This window comes from Telopea speciosissima, chromosome 7 (assembly GCF_018873765.1).
Source record: "Telopea speciosissima isolate NSW1024214 ecotype Mountain lineage chromosome 7, Tspe_v1, whole genome shotgun sequence".
Taxonomy (NCBI): Eukaryota; Viridiplantae; Streptophyta; class Magnoliopsida; order Proteales; family Proteaceae; genus Telopea; species Telopea speciosissima.
In genome coordinates, this window is record NC_057922.1 from 56,583,836 (window position 1) to 56,600,563 (window position 16,728).

At 46.3% G+C, this 16,728-nt stretch overlaps 1 protein-coding gene across 2 annotated transcripts in view; it reads left to right on the forward strand.

Moving 5' to 3' along the window:
• Positions 1–10,872: 10,872 nt before the first annotated feature.
• Positions 10,873–16,728, forward strand: part of LOC122669973 (kelch domain-containing protein 3-like) — a 38,114-nt gene continuing 32,258 nt past the window's right edge. For both annotated transcript variants that reach the window (XM_043866893.1, XM_043866894.1), the window contains exons 1-3: positions 10,873–11,274; positions 11,803–11,952; positions 12,365–12,532. In XM_043866893.1, the coding sequence (XP_043722828.1) occupies positions 11,064–11,274; positions 11,803–11,952; positions 12,365–12,532 (529 nt within the window). In that variant the 5' untranslated portion in view covers positions 10,873–11,063. The remainder of the gene's footprint in view (positions 11,275–11,802; positions 11,953–12,364; positions 12,533–16,728) is intronic.

The window sequence follows — 16,728 nt, forward strand, 5'->3', positions numbered from 1 at the left end:
GCTTCTCTTCAGGAAAGGGTTTTGTTAGTGTTTATGTTTGTTTGATTGACAGTTATGACCAGGGTTTTAAAACCAGAAATCGGTGACGGAATCGGTCACTGCCGATTCCTGATTCAGATCGTATCGGCACCGGTCAGAATCGGTTCAGAAAACCCTTGAATCGGCCCGAAACGGTAAAAATTGGGGGACTTTTGCCTTCAATATTCTGATTCAGAACAGTAAAATCATAATCGGTCCGGCCAATTCACCGATTACCTGGCGGGGGACACCAAGCTCAACCCATTGTCAAAGCTTTTCTACATTTCTTTTTTTGGGTAAATTACAGGTCACCCTCTGATTTTCAAACGAAACTCAAATCATCTCTTGGTTTTTTGAAAAAACTCAAATCACCCCCTAATTTGGGAAAATTATACATTATCCCTTGGTTTTCAAACGAAACTCAGATCACCACTTGATTTTTGAAAAAACTCAAATCACCTCCTCTACACTAATGGTGTGAGTCTATTGTTAGTTATTGGTGTGAAAGGACTATTTTATCCTTATACTAAAACATTAGAATTAAATTCACAATACTACCCTTCCTTCATCTTTAACATTGGTCAATGGTAGTTTAGAGATTTAAATTTATTTAACTGGCTGACATCATCACTTAACAGCATAAAACTAATGGTAGGGACAACTAATTTGTCATATTGGGTCTAAACCAGGGAGTGATTTGAGTTTTTTCAAAAACCAGGAAATGATCTGCGTTTCGTTTAAAAAATCATGGGATGACATGTAATTTACTTGACCCCATATGACCATGTGCTATCTAAATTGCATGTGCTTAGTTGGTATAATTTAATATTTATGGTATTCACACATGTTGTTTGGTGCCTATTGATGTGAGAGAGAGAGAAGCAATGACTTCGTTCAATCACAATAGGGCGGCTTCAATTGTTCTTCAATAAGTGTTGCAACTTCCTCTTCTGACAAATGTTCATCTAATTTTTCCAATACACGATGCAAATATGAATGCCATATTGCATTTTGAAACAATATATGAGATAGATATGCCTATAGATTTACTACACAAGTGTTAGTATATGGTATACTTGCATTATATCATATCTCATACAAGCACATGTGCTTTTATTTCGATGGGAATATATCCAATGACTCTAATGAGGGTGAACCTTGGTGCAACGTTAAGATTGTTCTATAGTGATCAAGTGATTAGGGGTTTGAGTCTCTAGAAATAGTCTTTCTACAAAGCGGGGATAAGACTACGTACATTATGACCCTCCCCAGACCCTGCAATGGTGGGTGATACATCCAAGATTCACTGAATCAATCAGTGGCTGCCACGTGTCACAAAGCGACCCGAACCAAGGAGAACCAACGGGGGGTCCCACCCAGGCGCGGCCTGCACCCAGGAGCCGCCTCACCCATGGGTGGCCTCTCACCCAGGCGCGGCCTGCACCCAGGCGCGGCCTACACCCAGGCACGGCATCGTGGACCAGACGTGATGTGCACGAACACCGAAGCCGCTCGTCTATGACCCAATCTTGTCATTGCAGACTTATGCCACCACCAGGACTCTAGGCCACCGCTTAGAAGTCACGTCACCCAGACGGATTCAAGCACCAATGACGTTATCACCACACACGGGTATCTATCCGCTAAGGATCTTGATACCACCAGGACACTCCCTCCCGCAGGGAGATGGCCAATCAGGATAGAGCCCTGTTACCCAGGGCCTCTATTCACTCAACGGCATACTCGCCATCAAACTGGGAGTCTCCACACCGCCATACACTACTATAAAAGGCAAGGTACACCACCCTTAGAGGGGACATCTAAACTCATATTGAATAATCACTATTCATCTGTTTGCTCAGGAGATCTAACTTTGGCATCGGAGAGCCCTAGGCCGAAACCACACCGGTTATCTTTGTTGACCCCTTAGTCCACTTGCAGGTGACGGCACTCGCAGGACCGCTCGACGATTTCTTAACGCAACAGATTGGCGCCGTCTGTGGGAATGACGCTAGTCATTACATCTACTACCTCGCTTCCATATACATTCAATGGCACGAAGGAAGACTACCACCACCAACAATGTGGCGAGGGATGGATCACCACCCCCAGAGTGCTCTCGTCGCAGAGCCAATGACCGGGACCATGTCCCTCTGGAGGAAGAGATCCCCCTTAATGACCAGTTTGTGGTCGACGAGCCCAACAAGGACGAGGCAAACGATGTGGTGGTGGAGGTGATACCTGACCCCAATGCACCAGCAACTGTGGGTCAGATCAATGACCTACAGCGACAGATCCTCGATGAACAACGACTCTTTCGAGAATACTTGACACAGCGTGCGACGTCTCACCGCCGAAGGACGTCGCCATCAGCAAGGGTGGAGTCCGTACCTCGACAAAAGTCAAACCCTAGGAGATCATCTCCCAGGGGCGGGGGATCAGAGAGACTTGCGCAACGGGCAACCCCCACTCCGCAGCGGGGGGAGCCTTCCCAGCGTCCCAGGAGAACAAGAGACCTCTCACCACGGTCAGAGCGTGGGAGAACACCAACACCCAGGGCGAGGGTGCCTAGCCCGCAGAGATCAGTCCGGAGGTCTGTGTTCGACGGACGACTTGAAGAAGGTCACATACCACGATGAAGCCGGACCTACAGAGAGGTAAGCCCCTCACCTTCGCGACAGGGTTCATCACAGCGTGACCATTCACCATCCCGCCAACACTTAAGGCGGGAGGGGACATCTAGGAGAGAGCGTGAACAAGGTCGCAGCGAACGCCCTGCCAAACGTGAGGGACAGACACGGGACGAGGAGCTCTATCGAAGACTCCGCGACCTGGATGAGAAGCTGGAAGGGCTGAAGAAGCAGACCAAAGGCGAGACACATTCCATACCTGGACAACACCCATTCTCGACAGAGATCATGTCAGTCACACTACCTTCCAGGTTCCGACTACCCACCTTTGAACTTTACAGTGGTACCACTGACCCTAATGACCACATCAACTACTTTAATGGCATGATGACGCTGAATGGTGGGTCGGACGTGGTCTCCTGTCGAGCATTCCCTGCATCCCTCAAGGGAGCAGCCACATCATGGTTCTCCAGGCTACGACCGAGATCTATATGCTCGTTCATAGAGCTATGTGAACAGTTCGTCACCCGCTTCCAAAGCAGTGTCAAGCAGAAGAAGACCACCGTCAATCTACTGAAAGTGGTACAGAACCCTGGGGAATCTCTCAGGGAGTATGTTAGCAGGTTCACCAAGGAGTCCCTAGAGGTTCGAGACTTGGACGACCAGATACAGCATGCAGCCCTAGCAGGAGGTATTAGGGACTTGGACCTGATCAAGGACCTAGCACGTCATGAGACCAGGACTATGAAAGAGCTCCTGGAGCAGTGCAACGAGTTTGTAAATATGGCCGAGGTACTACATGCTAGAACGAAGATAATCGAGGCCAAGCCGCAGGACACCAAGAGGTCAGCACCTGATGACCGCAAAGAAAGTAAGAGGTCGAGGACAGAGCGTTGATAAGAGAAGGGCAACCGCCCATCTGGGAGGACTGACCGTCGCCCAGAGAGAAGTGAGAGGGCAAGCAGCCCTGAGTTCATGCCACTGAACACCACCAAGTCCCAGATACTCATGCAGATCCAAGACCGTGACCTACTCCATTAACCACTACCCATGCTAGCAGGACCAGAGAAGCGAAACCCTAACAAGTACTGTCTCTTTCACAAAGAGAATGGGCACGACACAAAGGAGTGCTATCAATTGAAGAGAGAGATATAACAACTTGTAAGAGCAGGAAGCTTGAACAAGTATGTGAAGGGGAGACGTGACAACCGCTCAGGCCAAGGAGACAGAGGTCGTGACGGAGACAGAGTAGAACCGAGACGAGAAGAAAGAAGAACAGATCGAGAGAGAGATCCCCCAGAAGAGCGGAGAGATACAACAGAACCTAGTGGCACCAAGGGACCTCCTATCCTCACCATACTTGGAGGACCGGGGCAAGAGTCCACCAGAAAATCTAAAGCCCATGCCAGGTTCATGGGAGTGGCAGAGAAGCTAAGCAAGATAGCCAAGACCGAGGCGGTGATCTCCTTCTCGGATGAAGACCTGGAAGGACTAAACTTCCCACATGAGGATGCCCTAGTAGTACAGGTGGAGGTAGCCAACTGACCTGTGCATAGGGTACTGATAAACACAGGGGCATTTATAGACGTACTCTCCTTGGACGCCTATCGACAGTTCGGGTTCGGGGATGATCAACTCAAACCAGAGCCCACTTACCTACATGGATTCTCAGGTGCCACTGCCTCCACCAGAGGTACCATAGAACTACCCGTCACCTTCGGGGTACACCATCGACAAGTGACTATCATGGTGAATTTCATGATTGTCAAGTCCGTGGTGTCCTTCAACGGCCTCCTAGGGCGACCATCTCTGATAGCCCTTAGAGGAGTCATATCGCCACTCCACCTGAAGATGAAGTTCTCCACCAAGAATGGGGTAGGCGAAGTCCGAGGAGATCAGAAGAAAGCAAGGGAGTGCTACGCCACCTTAATGAAAAGAAATAATGGTAACACCAGCGGAATGACACTCTGCCTAGAGAACATGGTCAGTGACCAGAGAGATGAATTGACAGAGAGAAGAGGAAGACCTCATCCCATGGCCCCTCAGCAGGGACGACCCCTCCAAGGTCGTACAGGTTGGCTTGCTACTAAGCAAGGAACAGAAAGAAGGACTTGGACACCTCCTCCAAGCGAACATGGATGTCTTTGCATGATCGACCTCCGACATGCCTAGAATACCACGTTCCATAGCAGAGCACCGACTACATGTCGACCCAACCAGGAAGCCCATTCAACAGAAGCGGCGTAACTTCGCCCTTGACCGACAAGCAGCAATCAAGGAAGAGGTCGAGAAGTTGAGCCAGTCAAGGTTCATCAGAAAGGAGAAGTTCCCAACCTGGCTCGCAAACGTGGTCATGGTACCAAAGCTAAGTGGGAAGTGGAGGATGTGTATCGACTACACCGACCTGAACAAGACATGCCCAAAAGATGAGTACCCACTGCCTAAGATTGACCTACTGATCGATGCCACCGCCGGCCATGAGATGTTGAGTTTCATGGATGCCTACTCCGGGTACAACCAGATCCTCATGCATGAGGGTGATGAGTCCTACACCGCATTCCAGACAGACAAGGAGAACTACTGCTACCACGTCATGCCGTTCGGGTTAAAGAATGCAGGAGCCACCTATCAGAGGATGGTCAACAAGATGTTTGAGGAATAGATCGGGTGCAACATGGAGGTATGTGTGGATGACATGCTCGTGAAAAGCATCCGCGCCAACCAACACCTGACCGACCTAGAGGAAGCATTCATAGTACTGAGGAGGAACCAAATGAAGCTAAACCCTGCAAAGTGTGCCTTCGGTGTAACGTCAGGAAAATTCCTGGGGTTCATGGTCTCAGTACGTGGAATAGAAGCCAACCCATCCAAGATCAAGGCCATCCAAGAGATGGCACCTCCTCGGACGGTCAGGAAAGTGCAGAGGTTGAATGGAAGGGTCGCCGCCCTTTTCAGGTTCGTGTTACGGGCAGGTGATAAGTGCCTACCATTCTTCAAAACATTGAAGAACCTCCAAAGCGCTAAAGATTTCACATGGATAGAAGAGTGCCAGAAGGTGTTCGAAGAATTAAATGAGTACCTAGAGAGCCCACCACTGCTTGGGCGACTAGAACCTAACGAAGAATTGCAGCTCTACCTGGTCGCCACCCCTGTCGCGGTTAGCGCAGTACTGCTGAAGGAAGAAGATAAAGCTCAGAGGCCTATCTACTATTAGCATATGCATTGGTAATCACAACTCTACCTGATCGATGCAGAGACCAGGTACACCAGGATCGAGAACGTAGCTTATGCATTGGTAATCGCAGCTAGGAAGCTACGACCATACTTCCAAGCCTATACCATCACAGTCCTCACAGACCTACATTTGAAGAAGATACTCCACAAGCCAGACGTCTCCGGACGATTGATAGCATGGGCAGTGGAGTTAAGTGAGCATGACATCAGGTTCTAACCAAGGACAGCCATCAAAGGCCAAGCCCTGGCAAATTTCATTGTAGAGTGTACCCTATCTGAGATCGAACTAGAGATAGGGGAACCTGAGGAGAAGGATCGCGGATCGTGGGACATGTTCGTGGATGGGTCGAGCAATGCGGCGAGAAGCGGCGCTGGCCTCATATTAACCAGCCCCGAAGGATTCCGTATCCAATATGCTCTCCGATTCACCTTCCAAGCATCCAACAATAAAGCAGAATACGAAGCACTACTAGCTGGACTCCGGGTGGCCAAAGCCATCCAAGTCACACACCTATCCACCCGGAGGGACTCCCAGCTTGTGGTGAATCAGGTGAATAGAGAATACAAGGCAAAAGATGATAGGATGGCATCATATCTAGCACGTGCTCAAGCATTGATCGAGGGTTTCGTGAAGTTTGAGATGGTTCGAGTTCCCAGGGACGAGAACGCCGCCACCGATGCCCTATCTAGGCTAGCCAATGAGGAACTCCAAAATTTGGCTAGTGCAGTCTATATTGAGATCCTACATGAGCCAACATATAAGGAAAAGCAGGTTAACGAAATCGAGGAGGGACCTAGCTGGATGGACCATCTACTTAACTACCTTCAGAACGACGTCTTACTAGAAGACAAGGCCGAGGTAAGGAAGATCAGGATGAGAGCTGCAAAGTACACCGTCCTAGATGGGGTACTGTACAAGAGGGGGGCAACAACACCACTACTCCGGTGCCTAAGACCCAAGGGGGTAGAGTACACCCTAGAAGAAGTCCATGAGGGGATATGTGGAAGCCACATGGGGGGACGAGCCCTAGCCTACAAAATCCTCCGCCAAGGACTATACTGGCCACGACTGCAAGAGGAGGCCATCCAATATGCTAAGAAATGCGAGCAATGTCAGTTGTTCGCCCCAGTACCCCATCTACCCGCCACCAAGCTGACATCAATCCTCAACCCCATACCTTTTGCCATGTGGGGGCTGGACATCTTAGAAAACTTCACCGCAGCACCGGAAAACAGAAAGTACTTGGTCGTCGCGATTGACTTCTTCACCAAGTGGGTCGAAGCTAAACCCTTGGCCACATAGACAGAGATGGAGAAGTTCGTCCGCGACGACGTCATCTATAGGTTTGGGGTACCATAGATCCTCATCTCAGACAACTACAAACAATTCAACAATCCCAAATTCCAAGCATCCTGTCACAGCTACAACATCGACTATCGGCCTGTATCGGTAGCATACCCACATGCCAATGGTCAGATGGAGGTCACCAACCGAACACTGCTGAAAGGAGTCAAGAAAAGGCTAGAGGAAGCTAAAGGGAAATGGGTCGAAGAGCTACCAAGCGTTCTGTGGGCGTACCGAACTACAGTACGAACACCCACAGGAGAGAGCCCATTCTGCCTAGCATATGGCACTGAAGCATTGGTGCCAGTAGAGGTCTGCGCCATGTCCCATAGGATTCTGCACTTCAATGAACGTACCTATATCGACGGACTACGAGCGAACCTAGACTTTATAGATGAGGTCCGTGAGAGAGCACTACTAAGGAACGTCGCCTACCAATAACGTACTGCCAGATACTATAATGCTAGGGTTAAGGAAAGACTATTCCACCAGGGAGATCTAGTCCTACGGAGGGCAAGTGCATCACAACCACAGAAGGTAGGGAAGCTGTCAGCCAACTGGGAAGGGCCTTACATAGTCTCCAAGTAGATACGTCCAGGGACCTACCTCTTGAAGACTCCGGGGGGCAAAAAGGTAGACCGTACCTGGAACTCAGAACATTTGAAGAAGTATTACCAGTAGAAGCAAACAGCTCCATCGATAGTAGCAAGTTAAGTAGTAGCAAGAGTGGTAGTGGGAACAACAAAGAGTAGCAAAGCAGCAGAGAGTGAGAAGACGACATCACTGTTTCAAGGACAATTTGAAAATTTTCATTCAAAATAAAGAGGTGTTTCAGGAATACTTGTTTTCTTCTACCACTCGATTGAATCACTGCCACTACACCAAGGCGTTATGCCACCACTAAGGCTTTATGCCTAAGGCGTTATGCCACCACCGAGGCTTTATGCCTAAGGCGTCATGCCACCACTGAGGCTTTATGTCTAAGGCGTCATGCCACCACTGAGGCTTTATGCCTAAGGTGTCATGCTACCACCGAGGCGTTATGCCACCACTGAGGCTTTATGCCTAAGGCGTCATGCCACCACCGAGGCTTTATGTCTAAGGCGTCATGCCACCACTGAAGCTTTATGCCTAAGGCGTTATGCCACCATCGAGGTTTTACGCCTAAGGCATTATGCCACCGCTGAGGCTTTATGCCTAAGGCGTTATGCCACCAAGGTCCGATGACCTCCCAGGCGCAAGGCCACCAAGGTTCGATGACCACCAAGGCGCAACGCCACTACCAAAATCCCATGACTATTAAGGGTTATAGGGCACCAATGCGTAATCAACCACCAAGAGACAATGCAATCAAAGAAAAGCAACAACGATCACATAGAGAAGTCATAATAGTTACAACTCAAGTTCAAAAAGAAAAAAATTCAAGACGTCTATAAGTTCGGTACGGCAATAGGGTCAAGGGACCACAGAGGGGTGGGTCACCTCCGACCCAGCAGGAGACATCAGGTCCACCTCGAGAAGGCGCCCAGCAGCACCCCCCTCAGGCAGGGCAGTCTCCACCTCTGACACTGGAATGCTCTCCACCACCGCTACACCAGGAAGCGCCGCAGTAAACTCAGAGAACCCCAACACAGAGAAGTCATAATCAGGGGTCACCTCTAGGACACAAGCGGCTAAGTCCCGGACCCCTCCCTCATACGCAGGCTGAAGCTGCGCCTGATACAACGCCGAGAACGCCGAGGATGCCTGGAACTCAGCCATAGCTCGCTCGCTTGCAGATGCCAGCTTCGCCTCATGACTCCCCCTCAACGCATGAAGCTCCTCCTCCAAGGCAAGAACCCTGGCCGAAGCTAGCAAGAAAGATGAAATGAAGGCCACTTGCAAAGTATAAATAGCAGATCCATCACAGACAAGAAGAAGAAGAGTGGAGAAGCATGAGGGTCCATCGCACCCATGAGCGCGGCCTCACACCCACAAGGGCTGCCACACCCGTAGGCGCGGCCACCCTAGGCACGGCGTCATACCCGCAGGCGCAGCCTCACCTAGGTACGGCCCTGCATTAAAAAAAAAAAAAAAAAAGGAAAAGAAAGAGAAGGGGTCGAACTTACCTTAGGGGGAAGGCGATCGCACGAGGGAGCAGACACACGACGACGTGACCACACCACGGGCACGATCAAGTGACAGAGACCACCAAATGCAAGGCACTCAAGTCAAGCACCACTCGAGCCCTCCAAGTAAACAAGGCACCAAGTGAGCACAAGGCAAACACAAGGGCCCAAAACCGAAAAAAATGGATACTAGTCTAGGTGACTCAAGGACAAGCACATAGTGGGCACAAAAAAGAGGACAAAAGACAAAAGTGCAATGTAAAGGAGAAATTCAAGAAGAGCAAAAAGTGGGAGACAAGAAGTAAGAAAGAGAAAGTGAAGAAGAGGGACATATATCTACAAAAAACAAAAGAAGGAAAAGTGTAGGAGGAAAGGTTTGAACCCCCAACCTCTCCTACCTCACTAATAGATTTACAGACAAGCCCCACAAAGAAAGTTCATTCTCAACGGACCCCTCACTATATAAAGGCATATATTCTCTTGGACATCCTATCTCAAGAGAGTGGGGGCAAATGATACATCCAAGATTCACCGAACCAATCAGCAGCTGCCACGTGTCACAAAGCGACCCGAACCAAGGAGAACCAACCAGGGGCGCCTGGGCGAGGCCTGCACCCAGGCGCTACCTCACCCAGGCGCGGCCTCTCACCCAGGCGCGGCATCGTGGACCAGACGTGACGTACACGGACACCGAGGCCGCTCGTCTATGACCCAATCGTGTCACTACAGACTTATGCCACCACCAGGACTCTAGGCCACCGCTTAGAAGCCACGTCACCCAGACGGATTCAATCACCAATGACGTTATCACCACACGCGGGTATCTATCTGCTAAGGATCTTGATACCACCAGGACACTCCCTCCCGCGGGGAGATGGCCAATCAGGATAGAGCCCTGTTACCCAGGGCCTTTATTCACTCAACGGCATACTCGCCATCAAACTGGGACTCTCCACACCGCCATACACTACTATAAAAGGCAAGGTACACCACCATTAGAGGGGACATCTAAACTCATATTGAATAATCACTATTCATCTATTTGATTAGGAGATCTAACTTTGGCATCGGAGAGCCTTAGGCCGAGACCACATCGGTTCTCTCTGTTGACCCCTTGGTCCACTTGCAGGTGATGGCACTCACAGGACCGCTCGATGATTTCTTGACGCAACAGTGGGAGCCTAAAAAGTGTCCCAAGAAATCTTCCTCCACCATGACTGAGGGAAAACTCGGTCTTTGATCTAATGACTTAAGTACAATTCATGGAATTATGACTGTTAATATCATCCGTTGATTAATCTAAGTAGAGATGGACGTACATGATTAAAGGTTCATCAGCTATTGTAACCATCAGGAAACTATTGTTAAAATGCTCCCTCCTGAAGTGATAATAACAACAAAAAATCTGTAACAGAATCTACCAATTGTCCAACCATTGATGAATCACAGCAAGAATCCATTGGCACGTCTTATTAACTTCCAGACCCTCTTATGGTATCTCAGCCTTTTTTTCCTTTTGGGTAGGGGATATCTCAACCTTAACCTTTTTAACTTCGTTAAGCACAGATATTACCCAGTCTCCCTTACCCACTAGTAATGGCGGGATTCTACACTTGTAATGGCAGGTTCTTGCATGGACTGCTATAGCTGAAAGCCGTTTCATCTTCGAGTAGATAAGAACTCGTACTGGTACGGCTAATTGAGTTTTTCTGTACTGTTAACATCAGAATGAGGTGGGAGAAGTTAGAGGTTAGCCAGAGATTGACAGGAACTCCTCCGGAACAGAGTAGATCTGTGGGTCTCCCGGTTGAGTTCGTCGGGCCCGGAAGAAGATGGGGACATTCATGCAATGCTATTCATGGAGGGAAACTGCTCTATATTTTCGGTGGTTACGGTCCGGATACCTGCCAGACCAACGAGGTTCACATTTTTGATACCGGTCAGTGTTTGAAATTTCACAGTTTATTGATGTTATCGTAGGTTTTTTCATGTGATCTCTACATTTTAATTTTGAAAGGGTATAGGTTTGAAAGTTGAGATTATTAACGCCAGCCTATCTCTTCTTTTTCTTTTGCATTTTCATTTTTAAGTTGACTGTCAGTGACGATGTTGGCACTGGAGAAGGCTAGGTAGTTGCGAATTTCAGAAAAAAAAAAAAGGTTTCTTTTGCCTTCTTTTTGGTAGAACTTGTTTCTGTGGAAGCTGAGTTTTGTTTTTGGCCTTCATTTTATTTCAGAGCGTTTAGAATCAGTACTCGGTTATGGACGATCTTCTTCAGGATCTGTGGCATATTCTGTTTATGTTTGTTTCAGTGGCATTTTGCATGTTCATTTGGAGCTTCTTTTCAGTGCTGGCTCTTTTATTTATCTTTTTTTTTTTTGGGGGGGGGGGGGGGGTGGGGTGGGGTGGGGTTTATATGTTCTTGTTCTTCTTCCCATTCTAAATTCTGCCTTTGCACAACATGCAGTTAAGCAGATATGGATTAAGCCTACGATGAGAGGCATCCCCCCATCTCCAAGGGACAGTCACAGTTGTACCACCGTTGGGAACAACCTGTTTATATTTGGAGGTACAGATGGGAAGAATCCGCTCAAGGATTTGTTCATCCTAGATACTTGTAAGCTCTTTCTCAAACGCAAGTTCTTATACCACATATGTATTTAGATTACAGTTGATGTTAAAATTTAGTTTGTATTCTATCTTCATCTTCGCAGAAACCGGTATTTACGATTAATTTAAAAAAAGAAAAACAAAAAAGGAGAAGATATTGATAGATTGACTCGATAACTGGTAAAAGCTTAAGCAGCTTATGTATATTTCATGTTCAGTTGTGAGTTAAATAGATGCAAGCCTTGTAATTCATTGTTCCTTTTCTTTGTTAATATTCCATTTGATGGCTGAATTTGTGTCTGTTTATTTTTATTTCATATATATATATATATATAATATAATATAATATAATATAATTTCTCCATCATCTATTGTATTATCATAATTGAGAATGTTAATGAGTTGAAGCATGCTTGTAGCTACCAATACATGGATGTGTCCGAGATTAAATGGAGAAGGACCACCACCACGGGAAGGACATAGTGCGGCCCTTGTTGGGAAACGACTCTTCATATTTGGAGGCTGTGGCAAATCGTGGCAGAGTTCATACGAAGTATATTATAATGATCTCTACATATTGGATACAGGTAAACTAATATATGGAAATCATTCTTTATACTTAATGTGCTCAGTTCATCATTTTTGTGCTTTATGTGAAGAAGCCAGCTAGTGCAGCTGGTAAGGATCTAGGCATGTTGTTAACAGTCTTGGGATCAAATCCTGCCTTCACATAGGGGTCAGGTTTGGGACTGAAGTATTGGGGGTTAATTGCATGTAGTAAGATTACAATAACCTTTAATAGATTTTCTATTGGATGGAGATCCAGTCCAATCAACATCGGAGCAATTTGGCTTTTGAATCAATTCTTTACAAGGAGCATGTTTGGAATATCTGAATTTGACCATGAGTCTGGCTGTGAGGTGTCTTGTGTGCGTTCAGGGAATTCAAATGGACTTCTCGAGGGAGTGATAGAAGTTTTGATTACTGTAGTTTTTGACTGAGATAAGATCTAGTGCTTGGTTAAACCAAATCCATTTGAGTCATGGGGTTTATTTGGGACATAGGCTGATTGACTGAGAAAAAAAAAAAGGTGGGGCAAAAGTAATTGTAATAAACGATAACCATTTATATTCATAGTTCAAGATCTCGTCTCGTCTCGCCATTTCGGGCAGGTCGAGATTTCCAAAATATCCGAAATTTACTGAAATTTCGCCGAAATATGGTATTTTTCTGCCATATTTCGGCAGTCCATCTCAGTGGGGTTTTGGCCATATTAAGGCCTGATACTTCATATACACCCTCTTTTTTTTTTTTGGGATGAATAACAATTTAAATTACGAAGAAAGGAGAAGGAATTTACAAGCTCGAGGGCAAACAACCGAAGCTAGAGGCTAGCTAGGGCACAAAATGGAAAGAGGGAGACCCCAGGAGGCAACAATGAGCCTGTTCCTTGGGGTATCCATAACACCAAAGAGGGGAAGGGAACTAGCTTTAGATGAGATATAAAAAAAGATGGCATTCCAAATCTTGTCGAAAGTGCGGGATTTGGACGTCCATCATCTAAGATTGCGTTCCGTCCAAATGTGGGAGATAGCGGCACAAAAGGCAAGCTTGCCGACCGAATCACAAATCGTCTTACCTCCGAACGTCATATCAATCCAAACCCATTCTCTATAGAGAGGAAGAGAGCTACGACGGTTAGGCCAGCAATGCCGAAGAACACGGGTCCAAATGGAGGAGGCAAAGGGGCAAGAGAAGAACAGATGATTTGCATCTTCAATGCCATTCCAACAGAGGCAGCAGCTGGGAGAGACCTGCAAATGGCTGTGAATGAGGAAGGCCTGAGTGGGGAGGCAGTTCGCTAGGGCGCGCCAAGCAGTGAGACTGTGGCGAGGGATGTGCCCTTTAAACCAAACAACTCTGTGCCAAGGACAGGGGGTCCCTCTATGTCTAACCATATCCTAAGCGGAGTGGGAATTGAAGCTGCCCGATGGGGAAGGGAGCCACAAGATGGTGTCACCTCTACCTCGGTGGCCAGGGGGGATAGGGGGGAGGGAGCTCCAAAGATCTGTCAGGGGAGGGGGGGAGGGAGGAGGTAACCAAGAGCCTCTGGTGATGATGGAGGCAACTGAGGCAGATCTGTCCAATCCAGAGGAGTAATGTCACGGGGCTGACAAGGGTAGAGAGAACACCAGAGGGGTGCCACTTGTCCAGCCAAAGAGAGGTGGACATACCATCGTCGATCTTGCAAGAAATGGCCTCTCTGGCGATATGCCTCACTTGGAGGATCCTGCGCCACACCCAAGAGGATTCAGTCACTGAGCTAATAGTCCAAATAGAGTCCCTACGGAGAGGCCCTGTATACACCCAAGAAGACCAAATGCAGGTTTCATTGGAGAGGAGCTTCCAGATACACCCTTATTTAAGCTAAATAAACACATTTAAACCTTTATATTGCAAAAAAATGAACTCAAAGTGGTGGTTTGGGTTTGCACCCTTGATTGACAGTATACGGTCGAACCCTGATGTATAAATAGTTAAATACACATTGTTTAAGTAATATACCGAAATTTGGACTTTTTCCATTTCGTATGGTCATCTCATCTCGGCAGTTTCGAGATATCCGAAATATACCAAAATATTGGCGATATATCGCGAGATTTTGATCCATGTTTATATTCAAGTTTAGGGACCATAATTAATGGAACTAGTAATCACTTGGATACATTGAATGTAGAACTCTAGAATTTGAGAGCTTAGAGAATTAGATCTAATTGAGGGAATTCTGGATAGTTATAATTGGAACTGTGCTACTACGGGATCTGGGGAGGGTCATAATGTATGCAGCCTTACCCCGAAGCGGAGAGGCTGTTTCCTGTGGGGAACTGTGCACTCCCAGCGCTTAATTAATGAATCATTGTTCCACTCATAAATGCTCAACCTGGGGAATCAATTGAGAAACCTCAAATGAAGAAAGTGTGTAAAGCAGCCACACACATAAGCAAGAGCTTAGAGGAAACTAGTTTGTTCTCTAACGGTCTTAGCAGCTATTTGTACGGCATGTTGGCCCTAGATTTGCCTACTTTGACTCAAACGTATAGTATAAGTTACATGGTTTAAGGAACTCTATTGGATGGTTTGGATTGTCCCATATGGATTGGTATCAGACAGGACTGCTTCAATCTATTGTATTCAGTGGACTGAGCTACCCACTGCATATATCTAGCTTTTCTCCTCAGTTGGCTGATCCTTCATTTGGATCGTTCAGTCCAGAACAATCTGGAGCGCTGTTACCCAGGAGCAATCTCATCTCCATATTGATTCTCCATTGTGAAGGAAAGACACTTGTTAATGCAAAAGTCGACCTCGAACCAGGGAAGAACCAGTGAGAGATCAATTGCAGCCTGGATCAACACAATAAGGAAGAACAAATTGAATATAACTGAAACTTTATTACTTTCTTTTTTGTTTACATATGAAAGAAGAAACATAAAAGGATAAGAAGAAGAAGGGGATATAGAAGGGGGGGGGGATAGGATCAGCTCTCTCAGCCCATCATCCTCTCACCCACGGTCTCTCACGGTTGCCGCGTCTCACAGCTTCGACCACAACTCTTTTCTCTTCAATCTCTGTCCTCTTCTGCTCAGCCACATGCACGTATTTATAATAAACCCAATTACAATGCAACCCAGTCCCAATCTAATTAAGAAACTAAAGAGTCCTAAAAAAGGAAACTACTGATTCATAAAACCCATAAAATAGAAACTTCTAAATAAAAGCTAAGCAACTAAAATAGTAACTCTAACTTTGACAAGGTTCCTAAAATAGAAACTCTAAATTCAAAACAAATAATCTCAAAATTAGAAACTAGATCCTTGTCAAAAAGGAAGCTGACTTGGTCTTCAATCTTCTAGAAGCTGTCCCATCGATCTTGGCACATGATCTAAGCTGGGATCCACAACACTGTTCACGTGAACACATGTGAACAATAACTTTGTTTTTTGAAATCTGTTTTTGTCCTGTTCTTCATGCTTTGATCTACATCACTTGTGTTGCAAGAAAACAAAATTGTGACAATACATTATAACAAGTCCTGACTAGAGAGCAGACAAAAATATCTTTAACCTGAAACATAAGCTTCTGAAGTATTTTTGAACTCTCCTAAAAGTCTAAAACATTTAATATAATGACAGGTATATCTGATAACCAACCTGTTAAACCAGTCCAAGTTTCTTCAAGGACCCGATTTAGGAACCTGAGAATTGATTTTCACTTTGCTACATATGGAGACTTGAATAGGTTAGCAATATTATTTGGATGTGCTGCAAACTGTGCAATAATTTAAGACTCTTATTGGTATACCTTGGGTAAAAGACTTTCTTGCTCCAGTGGCTATAGGTCTGAACCAAGTACTAAACTTTGACTTTGGTATGAATTTCTGTTTCCATGGAAATCATGTATGCATCATGGAAACCCATGAAACTGTGGAATTTTTAGACACCCTTGGGGAAATACTGGAAGAGGTGCCATTACTCACCTAGGAGTCACTGCAGAAGCAAGAAAATCATCCACTATTATTTAAGGAGATTTACATCTATTGGTATACCTTGTCTTGTGTGTTTTCATCCTTCAAGTAAATAATATGTTTATGGATCTAACACACCCCTCAAATTGTTAAACATTACATAGGAAGATAATATATGCATAAACTAAATTTGCTTTATTGATTTGTTAGGAAGTTCATGATACACTTATATGCAATTTGTTGGGGGTGTTTTGGCCA